Source organism: Triturus cristatus, chromosome 7, assembly GCF_964204655.1.
Source record: "Triturus cristatus chromosome 7, aTriCri1.1, whole genome shotgun sequence".
Taxonomy (NCBI): domain Eukaryota; kingdom Metazoa; phylum Chordata; class Amphibia; order Caudata; family Salamandridae; genus Triturus; species Triturus cristatus.
Genome location: NC_140590.1, coordinates 417,739,918 through 417,752,628, shown reverse-complemented (window position 1 = coordinate 417,752,628; position 12,711 = coordinate 417,739,918). Strand labels below are relative to the sequence as shown.

At 43.7% G+C, this 12,711-nt stretch overlaps 1 protein-coding gene across 1 annotated transcript in view; it reads left to right on the top strand.

Moving 5' to 3' along the window:
- LOC146809835 (E3 ubiquitin-protein ligase TRIM11-like) overlaps positions 1 to 12,711 on the top strand; it is a 221,101-nt gene that overhangs the window by 125,421 nt on the left and 82,969 nt on the right. The window contains exons 8-9 of the mRNA XM_085614913.1: positions 2,839 to 2,948; positions 5,642 to 5,662. Of these exons, the coding sequence (XP_085471039.1) occupies positions 2,839 to 2,948; positions 5,642 to 5,662 (131 nt within the window). The remainder of the gene's footprint in view (positions 1 to 2,838; positions 2,949 to 5,641; positions 5,663 to 12,711) is intronic.

Sequence of the window (12,711 nt, the reverse complement as noted above, 5' to 3'; positions counted from 1 at the left end):
TAAAATTCCTTTGATCACGCGTGGTTTCTTCCTTCAAATCGTCGCCAGTGTAACATTTCATAAAAATAAATGATGGGTCCTTGGGTTGCTGTATCCAAATATAGGTTTATTCTCATTAATCAGGAATCAATGTACAGGATACAGGCACAGGTTAAGATCCAGTTATAGTCCAGTTAAAACCCAGTTAAGCCCCACCGGGAGCAGCTGCCCTGCTGCTCAGCCTCAGATCTAACTGGCAGTAGAATCAAACATACACAAAAGGAACTCTTGGGTGACATCACAGATAGAGGCTGAGGGGCTTAGAACAAACACAGAAGAAGGACAGAGAAGAAGGAAAAGCAGGATGTAACAGACATGCTCATTGCTGGCATCTGTGTGCATACTGCGGAATTTAATTGTGTACATTCATCAAATGAACATTCATCTTGGCCAGTCTGGTTTTCTACAATCGTACCGCTCTCAAGATCGTCCACTAGATGGCTTCATTTCCTAAAGAAGGATTCAGACATCCGCAGTACCACAGTTACTGCTTATAAATGGAAACTTCCGATATAAAAAAATGTACAACAAAAAGTTGTTACTTTAAAAACAGGCTCCTTCGCATTATCGATTACTTCAGTTCGCGGGGCCTCCTGCTAGCTAATTTTGTCAGCTCATTCGGGGGCTGCCGCGCTCAGATTGGGAACCACTGAAACCAAACATGCGGTAATATGGGAAACATGCATGTTCAGCATTTTGGCACATTTTTTAGTACATGTAACTCACGCAGGAGAATGCCCAGGATAGATAAGATACACCATGCATGGCAAGTTGAACGCCACCATAGATAACTGAATATTATTTCTCCCTTATAGCATCTATCTAGCTAAGGTGGGCACCCCTTTATCCTGAAAATGAGGTCAGATGGTGCTGTTAGACGTTGTGCTGTTGTAGGTAGGCTGATCCCCCTGATGCAGAAGTATTCTCACAAACCAATGAAAGAAGGGAAATGAATATTAAGTGTCTTACTCTGTAAAAACAACTGTGAAGGAGGTACAGGGATACACCCACTTTCCCTCTGTGGCCATTGTGAAGCAGGATTAGGTGACTCAGGGGTGATTTACCCACTTCTAGTCTGGGACCCATTACTTCGAGATGTCCTGCATCCATGGCTACACCTCTTTTCAGACCGCACGAAGCCCAGAACTCTCCTTCCCGATCAAGACCCCTGCAAATTATAACCCCGCTGAACTTATCGTCCCTTCCGCAACCCTTACAAAGGACCACAACCCTTTCAGGAGTACATGCTACGAGCCTTGCTATTTTTAGAAGTCCGAGTAGCACCGATTGGCATCATAGAGTCACCGCAACCAAACTGGCCCTTTAACCTCTTCAGTGCCCCGCCCTTTCCCCGCCCTGTGCCGGGCGTTGCATTAGCGGGCGGGGTTCATGACGAGATAGTCTCGTCATGGGCACAGCGCAACCGCGCTCCATGACGAGACCATCTCGTCATGGGCACTGAAGGGGTTAAGATGGTCACATCCTATGCACCAGTCGTTCAGTGCTGGGGCTTTCTTGGGCCTTGAGCCAGAGGATCATTGCTCTGTTGTTCACAGCAAGAAAATGGGAAAGTAGAGGTTCACAAACGAGGCTCCAATTTCCTCCCTCTGGAATCACACAGTGAAAGAGTGACACGCGATTGGTGATAAAACCCCTCCGTGCATGATGTAACACATTCATATCTTTTAAAGAGCATTCCGCCCTGGACCTATTTTCAGCCATGTCACACTTTGGAACATGCCATAACGCGATAAAACACCCTCCCACAAATCAGTTGTTTCATGATGTGCCCGGGTAAGCCTCATGCTATTGTCCATTGCAGAAGGCCCTCTTTGGAGCTCTGCCTTATGTGTTTCATATAAGGCCTCAACAAGATGGTTCATGCTGGTACTTTTTAGTGCTGTGTGATAGCCATCTTATAAAATGTTATCCCGCTGGTATACGAACTAGGGCCTTTTGGACCTTGACAGGTTTGTTTGAGTCTTGAGCTTATAATTCTGATTTTTATTTTAATAGGCATGTTCATATAGTATAGATTTAGGGCATATTTAGCATTGTGTTGCACCGCCCTTCTGCCACGCAAGGGGGTACAAGGGCGACCCAGCACTAAAGTCAGATTTATCAAGCCACGCAAGGTCGCCAAAAGTGCACCAACACAAGGAAAGGACAGGAATGCGCCGTATGATGTTAAATACAGTGCACTCCTTGCCTTTCACGCAGTGCCGCAAGGTGGCTTGCTGTGCTGCATTGCATGAAATAATGATAAATAAACACCGCCTGGGGGACAGCAGAGCACTTAGTAATCAAGAGATATTTGGCATGTGTGGTTGATCACATGAGGATGTTTGCAATGCTGAGGTAGTACATACCATTGTACTACTATAGGATACAGAAAGTGGTCAAAGGAAAACATGCTGTACAGTAGGACAATTAGAGGTGAAACAAGAAAGTGACGCTGAGGTAATCCATTTTAAGTAATTTTGCTAACAAAGTTAAGTATGTTTGGGCATTCTTATTTCTCATGAGTCTCAGTCACATCAGTTCCCTCAAAATCGAAGCCCCAAAAAAACAATTTTATTGTTACAGATCACAGAGTAGAGGCTTATTTTCTGCCCCCCTCCTATGGGGGGGGGGCACTCTTTATATTATCATTTACTTACTAGAGGCACATGCAATATCAGCACTCCAGGGTTACTCCACAATAATCTCATTCATCTTGTCACAGATGCCCCTCTCCTTTGCCAAGTTTGCCCCCCAAATGCATGCTTTTCAATGACATAACTGCTGCCTTGTCTGCAGGTGTGAACAGCTCCTGGCCAAGATATCAAAGCCTGAAGGGGTCAGTCAATCCACACAGCTCTTGGAGAGCCAACTAAGCCGCATACACAACAACATAAAGAAGACAAAAGGTACAAAAGCAATGTTTTATCATGAGATGGGTGGGGGGAAATAAAAAAAGGTTCACAGGGCAATTTTGAAATAATATATGAGAATAGCTGGAGTTGCTACACCCCACAATGCATTTGCTCTTTCTCTTACATCCTCTTCTGAGCAGTGTTTAGCTGAAGGGTGCTTTACAGCTGACATACAATATTAATGGTATGAGAGGCAGGTTTGTAAAAAGCAAGCATCTCAGTTAAGGGCATTCAGTTTCAACTGGGGATTATCATATTTCCACAATATGTTTTAGCCTATATTGCACCTCTAGGTCTCAGCGTGTTCATTCATTAGTATGATTTTGTTGGAATTTGCACTGTGCAGATCGCTGGTCCAACTCAAGTACAAGCTGCATTCGAGCAGATTGACCTTTTTTTCCCCCGGAATGAACCTTATTCTCAACAATACATCAATGACCGTGAAGCACATTAGGCCCCACACGCATGTCTGAGAGTAGTAGATTTGCAAACCATTGCAAAGTCACAAACTCAAATCATTGATGGTTATCAAGATAAATGGTCAGTTACATGAATGTCTACATTATATAATTCAAATCAATTAAAAATCAGGAAATACAAAGCAAAAGGCTGAGAGTTATCATAAAGCAAAATTGAGAAAATTCAGTTTTACACAAAGGGAAGCTTCTCTGTTGTGCTCAGCTAAAGGAAATTCATGAGAGAAATCAAGCAGGAGGCGTCAGCAAGCAAAGCCTCCAGAAGGCACAGTCAAATAAAGATTCCGTCAGGTAAATGAGAATGGATATGCTCAGTGGTCTGACTCTTTGAGCAGGAGCAGAGTGGAGCATCTAATCCCAAGAGAATGGAAAGGGGCATTGGAATCTTCTTAGCTCTGCAATGTACAATCTAAACATTTCTCAACAGTATGCAATACTTCTCATGGTTCTCAGGGAGAGGAGATTGATCAGGAATGAACATTTCATGATATCAGGGGCTCTGCCTCCTTCTCTGCCATCATGCAATGAAAGTTGTCTGCTGCGTGGCCTTCAAAAGAGATTTCGTGATACATCACGTTCATCCTGTCTCCAGTACTGGTGCAGAAATTCATTATTCACACTCTATGAAATGTGTACTGATAAGCAATTCTTACAAGCAAAAACATTTTGTAACGTTCTAATTAACATAAACTACTGCAGCAATGGGTTTGTGGGGGGAGCCTCAAGGCCCCCGCGGTCCCTGCCAGCTCCCCGCTTCCTGCAGAAGCTGGAATTGCTGATGCACAGAGGGAACCGCTGAAAGTAAGCTCCCTTGATGCAGGAACAATCGTTTCATCAGGCGGGCAGGAAAACAGACGAAGTCTCTACTTCCAGCAAGAGAGAGCATTTTGTCAACCCTCTCTTGCTGGAAGCGGAGTGTTTGCTTTGACTTGGTGGGAGCTGTCAAGTCACAGGAAACAGCTATGTCCCAGGGCCCAGGGTGGGCACCCGCAGACATAGCTGGAGCCGGCCCTGGGGGTGGCAGTCCACAGGGCCATATAGGGCTCCTGTAGGGGGGTTGCGAGTCCCCCTTCTTTGTACTTCACAGGCCGACCTTGGGGAGGTGATGGTCCCCGGGGCTATATATGTCCCCAAAAGGGGGAGTAGCAGCCCCCTCACCCTCCCACTTTTCAAAGCTATTTCTTTCTTCTTAGCCCTGGAGAGATGTCAGTCCCTGGGGTGATCTGTGCAGTTTTACTTTTTTACATAGCCCTTGCATGGGTTTTCAAAATCGTCCAGAAAAATCTGATCATGAGAGTAGATGAGCTGATCAGTGCTATCAAGAAAACAACCAATGCAACTCTTTTGTTGCTAGGTGGATGGATTACAATTTTCCGTCTTAGTGGGGTGTCATGTTCGTAATTTCCACATAGACGTACTGGAGCGATAATGAGTTTTTGAGGTAATCTTTTTGCTTATAAGGCTTTCTTTGTGGATAGGGTCAAACTAGTTCCCTACCAATTCATTTTGCTGTGTTGAAATGGAGGTTGTTTTATCCTAGTTGTAGAATAAAATCAAACTGTGGTATAGAGGATGAGCACAACCAGGTTTCTATGAGTGCAATAGCATCATGGTCACAGTCTTGGATGAATGAAGATATGGATGTTGCATTAGAGTCTACAGACCTACAGTTTAGGAGTGTAGCTGTGATGTCATGTGTAAGAGATGGGTCAGTAATATAAGAGGAAGTAATTCTAAGGTTACTTTGGCAGATTGATGTTTGACTGCGCTTTAGTATGTGTAGCTCTGAAGATTGTGGGGATAGGGTGTCTTGTTGGATCCTTGACCGTTAAGTATTCAGATGTGTGGGATGTGTTAAAAGTAATGTGCATGGAGACAGAATCTAAAGGATTGGGTTGGTGTGCATGTTGGCCCCTTCAGAAGTAGGTGTCCAAATCTAGCTTTATATGGTGATCTGTGGTTTATGAGTATAGTGTTTTAAGATGTATGTATAAGGATCAGGAAGCTATTCGGTGAGATAAATGCTTCCCTCAACTTCCTGATGCCTGATTCTCATACTGCAGTATCTGCAATATTACAGTACTTGAAAGTCCCTCTGTGAATCATTGAATTTAGATGCAGCAGATAAAAAGTATAGCATGAAAACATATGTAAAAAACTATAGTTTTGAGTATTTTAACACTTATAATTATTCTATGTTTTTTGTTACAGAACACATTTATGAAACACTTGGTAAGTTTGTTTACTAACTGTGATCTTAATTTTCAACTCTTTTTGCATTTTTTGCACTCTTTGGACATTGATAGACATCAGCTTGAATCATTTTAGTTTATTATTTAAAATTTCGTTTTATTTTAAAATTGTTAGAAAAAAAGCACAAATATATGAACAGAACTTCATGTTTGTGTAAGTTACAGTGAGAAAATGAGAAAGAGATTATAAGGCCACCTCACAACATATTTTACATACCAAATGTTGCAATTACGTGTGCAATAAAATCCATCTATCTGTAGGCTCAAATGACAGATTCTAATTAATATACTCAGGATCAACAAACAGAACTTGTTTGTTATACTCCCTATATGTAAATACATTAGTTCTACACACTTTTTAAAACAAAGTATAAGATTTCAGTTATTTTGCTTCCATACTCATGCCTCTTGCAAAAACTAGTCCCACTCCCTCCACCCCCTCGCCCAATCTTTCTCTTTCCCTCCATCCATTCTCGTTCTTTTGTGGCAGCACTTAGCACCCTGCAAATCTCTTAAGTACAAGCTGCACTCAAGTTGATGAACCTTTAGTCCTGGACTGTAAATGTAAATTGATACTTGTATAGCGCACTACTCACCCGCAAGGGTCTCAAGGCTTTCCCTGTGAGGCGTCCACTCCTGGGCACCCCCAAGGTGGAGGCCAGGCATCCTTAGCATTGTGGGGGCCGTTGTGGAGATTAAGCAAGCTATTGCCCAGAGTTGCAGAGTGGGACTCCATGATTGGAATGGCACCGAGGCGAGAATTATCAGGTCCGTGGAATTTTTGAGCCCAAGACCTGCCGAGGCGGGAAATTGAACCCTGGTCCCGGGCTAGACCTCTGCATCAGGGTCTGCCGCTCTAATCATTGAGCCACACTTCTCCACATACTGGGGCATAAAACATCAAATCAAAATGTTTAAAAAACGCAAACCACATTTGGTCCAGAAAAATGATGGAGGCTGGTACATTTGTAAATCAAGAACCTTTATTTTCAGATTAGCTAAGTTACATACTAAAATCATTCAAATTATTAAAAAATCACTAATTAATTAATGACTGCATAGGTGAATATGTTTCAAATGAATTCAGAATTGCAAATACAAACACAAACTGTTTAAAGTTGTCATTAAGTAAATCAAAGCAGGGATGGGTTTTCCATGAAGGGACACTCTCTATTGGCTAAACTAGAGAGGTCAGGAAATTGGAGAGAAGTTAGGCAGAGGTCTCAGCAGGTAAAGCCTCTAAAGGCAGAATCAAATAGAGATTCAGTCAAATAAGTGGAAGAGGAATCTGCCCAGGAGTCTTTACCTCTTCAGGCGAGAGGAAAGAAATCAGCTCAAAAGAGAGCAAGGGAAACATCTCTTCTAAGGAGAGTGGACAGGGCACCTGAAACAAACTTACCTTGCAATGCAAAGTTTAAATATTTTTTTCTACTGAAAGATACACCTCCATACAATTTTTTTATTGTTTATTTATAGAGTTTTATATAGTGTGGACGTGACCCTTGGGTATCAGAGCGCTTCACAGTTACATGAGGTACATTTGGAATACAGTGGGTATAGCAGCATTAATATATGTAATATTCCGGTACATGACTTTTTTTGTTTTTGTAGGACCTGATTAAAGAACAAGGTGTAACAGTATTTCTATACAAATAGTTCTGATGTGCTTTCCGTGAGTTCTACATCAGAAACAATCCACGATCGACGTTTGGGTATTAATCACGATGCTGATGATGAACAATCTAGCCTAAGGAACTTGCTCATTAGGAAGATCTTCGCTTCCTTCTTGAATGTTGCTGTATTTGGAATTTTTCTAATGTTTGGAGGGAGGGAGTTCCAGATTCTGGGGGCTGCTCTGGAGAAAGGTCTGTCATATGTTTTCTTCTTCCGAAAGATGGGTGGTTTCAGCAACAGTTCTCTGGCACTCCTAGCTGGTCTGGTTCCCCCTGAGAGCTCAATTTTCTGAGCTAAGTACCTTGGTGTTTTGTAGTGGAGCACTTTTGTGGGTAGTACATGCCAGTTTAAGTTGAATTCAGGCTTCGTATGGTAACCAGTTTAATGCTTTCTGGTGCGGGGAGATATTTTCTAAATCCAGTAATGAGTCTTGCGGCCGCATTTAGACATGATTTTAGTGGTTCTGTGGAAATTTTTGATAGGCCTGCTAGAGTTGTACATCCATATTCAATCCTTGAAATAACTAAGGACTGGACTGCCAGTTTGAGGTCCACCGTAGAAATGAGTGGTTTCACTTTTTTAATATAGTTCAGGTGAAACCGGGCACTTTTTGTCATTGGTTTAATGTGGGCTTTCATGTATAGGTTCTTATCAAGCGTGATTCCCAGTGATTTTGTAGATTCAACTAGAGTAGGGGTGCAGTTTAGCGCTGTGATCAGTTTGGTGCATTCCTTCACTTCTGTGGGGTTCTTAGGTGGTGATAATAATAGGAATTCCGTTTTTTGTGCATTTAGTTTCAGATGATTGCTAGTTAACCAGTGTAATTACATTTTTAAGGCCTCATTCATTTTCTTTATGTCTTCCAGTGTCACGATCTTGATGTAGATCTGAGTGTCATCTGCATACATGTAATAAGATATGCTTGCGTCTCGGAGAATTTCAGTAAGGGGTTCAACAGAAAGGTTGAATAGTGACGGAGATAGTGTTGATCCTTGAAGGACTCCAATCGATTTAGGGCATGATGGGGATAGCGTCTGGTTGACCAGGAATCTTTGTGTTCTGTTCTGAAGGAAGGATTCAAACCATTTCAGAACAATTCTAGATAGTCCCATCCTGTCTTGAAGCCTGGCTAGCAAGTTTTCAAGGTTTACCATGTCAAAAGCAGATGACAGGTCCAGAAGGATTAGTAGGCATGTTTGATTGTGATCTAGGGCCTGTAGCGCATCCTCCACTATGTGTAAGATTGCTGTTTCCGTACTGTGGCCTGGTCTGAATTCAGATTGGCCGTCGACCAGCAGCTTGAAATTGGCGATGTGATTGCTGTAGGTTTTTTAATGATTGAGAGGACTTGACCTGCTTTTAGGCATTCTGGTAGGATCCTTGAGATAGTGAGGCATTTATTATTTTTGTCCATAGTGGGGCGACGATATGATTGATTCTTTTTAAGCATTTAGAGGGGAGGGGGTCATTGTAGTGATTATTAGGTTTGATATCAGAGAGAGTTTTGCCAATGGTATTCTGGTCATATAACTTGAAGGTTGCCCATTGTGCTTTGTTTTTCAATCTATCATGATCGTTTGTCGTGGTATCATTTTTCTGTGGTGGTAGTTGGCTGGGAAGGTTGTCGGCTGCCAACCTGAGCTCTCTTTCTAGTGTGTTGGCCTTGTCAGTGAAGAATGTTTAGAATTCTTCGCAGTTTAGTTGAGTTTTAGTAGTTTCTTGGGCAGATTTGGCCAACTTATTTGATTGTTGCTTTAACATCTCAAATAGTTTCTGTTTTTGCATTGTCCAGTTCCGATCTAAACAATTGCTTTTTGGAGTTGAGTGTGAGAAGTTGGCCTGATATATGCTGTCCACTAGTTATAGTGGGCACTCTGTATCAGTCCAAACAACCCCTCATTGGTTATAGGTTAAAGACAACCTTTATTGAAAGCTATCCTACTGGTAGCTATGGAGAGCAGCCTTTAGTCTAAGTCTTGAATGAATGTAAAGCAGCTTGTTTTACCAGTCTATAATCTCTTAATTCACTAAATGAAAGATATCCACACCAGGTATATATATAAAATATATGTATTTATTACTAAACACACCCTCCTAGTCTCTTTATGAGACTAGAGGTCAAAACACATAAGTTACACTTCAATAATTACAGTAAAATAGCACAAATACATGTCATGCCCTAGAGACGAGCCAAACCATATACTAAAATAGTGGTATAAGAAACACGACTTAACTAGACACAAGGCCTAGAGACTGTAGAATCACTGGGACCCCAAGGTAGTGACACAGGGGACCCACGACGGCCGTGTGCAGTGTGTGAACACAGCCGCGAGCTCCCGTTAGCTTCTATGGGGAAAGTCGCGGTTAGATTTTTTAAAGATTAGGGATACTTAGAAATGAGTCAGGACCAAACCCTTTTGGACTTAGGATGTTCTAGGGCTAGCACCCATGGGAGCACTGGAGTACTCATGTTACCTCACCCAGGGAAGCCGGGTGCATAGGTGTCTTTTGGTGTCGGGTCGCGTCGTCGATTTCAATGGGAGCTGGCGAAGAAGTGCTGCTGTCGTGAAGATCCGAAGTGTCTGAAGAGATCCAAGCCTGGATTGAAGATGAGAAGAACCTGAAAGCAGAGGGGACAGAGTCTGGGTCACTAGCCAGTGACCAGAAAGGCGATGGACAGATGCCCACCAATGTCGGGTGGTTTCAGGTGAAAGAGGTGAAGCTTGACTCTTTAGCCACGAGGACTACGAGGTGTCGAGGACAACCAGGAGCTGGATTCGAGCTGTCCCACAAAGGATGTCGAGTGCTGCAGTGTTGGTGCCCAGATTGGACACAACAAGCCTTGGCAACAGCAACCCACGCAGAAACAAGAAAGATGCTTTGGTGCAGACCAGCAAGATCTGTGAGACTCACCACTTGGTAGGGAGTCGGGGCACATCTGGAGCAACCAGGGAAGCCCAAGGAAATTCAAAGTTACTCCCTCAGGGACCCACCAGTCAACAGACCAGCGATCGCAAAGGGACCTCAAGACGAAACACAAAATGGCGGCCCACGGGTCACTTGGAATGACCAGGCCAACAATCTTCAGTGGATTCAGGGCTCCAGGTGGGGGCTACAAGTCAGCCCGAGCAAGACTTTAGGAGACGTTCAGAAGTCAATGCACTTGCAAAAGTGCACGGTGACCAGGAGTTCTGGTTCCACGCTACTCACGAGGGCTGCGGGTCTCAGCTTTGCTAAGGACTCGGGTCGGCCTCTGAGATATCTGGAAATCCTCTTCCTGGGCTGCAAATACTTTGGAGTCCGGTGGTAGCTTCGATAATGCAGACTGACAAACTGCTTTGTTGGTGCCTGCCAAGCAGGGGAGTCACTCCTTGACCACAAGGGTGATTTCTTCAGTCCTCTGATCTTGAGCAGAGCTTCGAAGGTCCAAGATTTGGCTTCAGAGTTTCGTCCAGGGTAATCTAAAGTTCTGGTTACAGAGGTTCCTTACTTATACCTAAGGAAGGGGTTGGACTAGCTCAGGGGACCCACCTATGGGAGGGTTTGGAAAGAGGGGTGGCTACACCCATTTCCTTTGTCCAGTTTCGCGCCAGAGCAGGGGCTGGAAGCCCCTGAACCGGTCTGAGCTGGACTATGCACAGGGACACCAAATGTGCCCTCAGTGCAGGATTTCAAAGCACTCAGAGAGTGCTCCCACCCAGCCCCAATACACATAATCCTGTCTGGGAGGTGGTTACACCTTGCCTGTGACAGGAAACCTATTGTCCAGGCCTCCCCTGCCGGAGTTTTGGTCAGCAGTAGGAGGCCAGACTTGTGTCTGTGGCTGCAGCATCCATTTTGTGATGCTAGGGCTCTATTAAGTTTCTACCGGGTATACCAGTGCTGTCATGTCTCTCCCTCTAGAAGGGTGGGATCATACTCCCACACCAGTTACTGGTGTGGGGGCATGATTCCAAGGTGTTTGACACCAAACACGACATGTTTCCGTGCAGCCAGTCCAAAGTTAGCATTTACCATTTGGTTATAATGCACTTAAGAGTATATGGTCAGACTGCACTACTGACAACCCTGGAGAAGAGATTCCGAAGGCTACAGAGGGGCTCAGCTCATGGCTGGGCACCCCCTCACATATAACCAAGCCCCCTGCCTTCAGGATTGATATGGCCTGCCATAGGGGTGACTGATAGGTTTGTATGTGCAGTATATGGTGAGATATAGTGAACCTATATCTCAGTAAGGGGTGCAGCACCACATTACTCAGGCTGCAGTAGCAGACCTGTGGTGTCATTTTGGGTGGCTTTCCATGGGTGGCATAATACATGCTTCAGCCCCTGGTAGGCCTCTGGGGTACCTATGCCCTGGGTACATAGTATACCTTATACTAGGGACTTATAAGAGCACCTCGGATCCTATCTGTTATGTACCTAAATTACATGGAATCATTTTAGAGAGGAAGCAGCTAGCTGGGGACCTGAATAGCAGGGTCCCAGCCAGACTAAAGTCGAAAAACAGTGAAACACCAGCAAAAAGTGGGGGTAAACATGTGAAGCAGATCCTACTCTCCTACATTGAGTACCCTTTTGTTGTACTCGTTTCTGATTTTTCTGAGAGTTTTAAGCTGGGGGGATGATGGGTGCTGTCTCCATTTTCTTTCTTCAAGTCTAAGTTTCCGCCTATCTTCATTCAGTGTCTCATTAAACCATGGATTTTTATCTTTCTCAGATATTCTTTTCAGTTTTAGTGGCATGGTGGAGTTGACTATATTCGTCATTGACTTAGTGTAGTGCTCAGTGAGTTTGTTAACGTTCAACAATTTGTTAGGCGGATTTAGATCTTTCTCACATCTTGCTAGTAGTAGCTCAATATTAGGGTCTTTGGTGCCCCGAGTCCACTTTTTCAGTTTGACAGGCTGCGCGGTCTTGCTCTTTTTTATTGTGGGTATCAGGAAGGTTATGGCATGGTGATCCAACCAATCGCAAGGAACAATTGAGTGGTCTGTAATATCTTTACTCCTTGAAATTACCTTAATCTAAGGTTGCTCCTTTCGAGTGAGTTGGCTGTGTGCAGTCTTGAGTAAGGTTTAGATCTGCTAAAAAGTCTTTAAGTGCATTGACCTTTTTGTCATTCTTCTCGTCCCAGTGTAAATTGAAGTCACCTAGGAATATGTTATTAGTGTGACTGTTAGAGATAGCCGTGATGATCTCCTTTAACTGTTCTATGAAAGTAGCATTATTGCCTGGTGGGTGGTAAAGCGCATGCAGGTTGCACCTTTGATTGTCTGCAGTTCTTATATTGAGACCTAGGAATTCACAAGATTCGATCGGTGTATGCAGGCTATACCGCCACCTGTCTTTT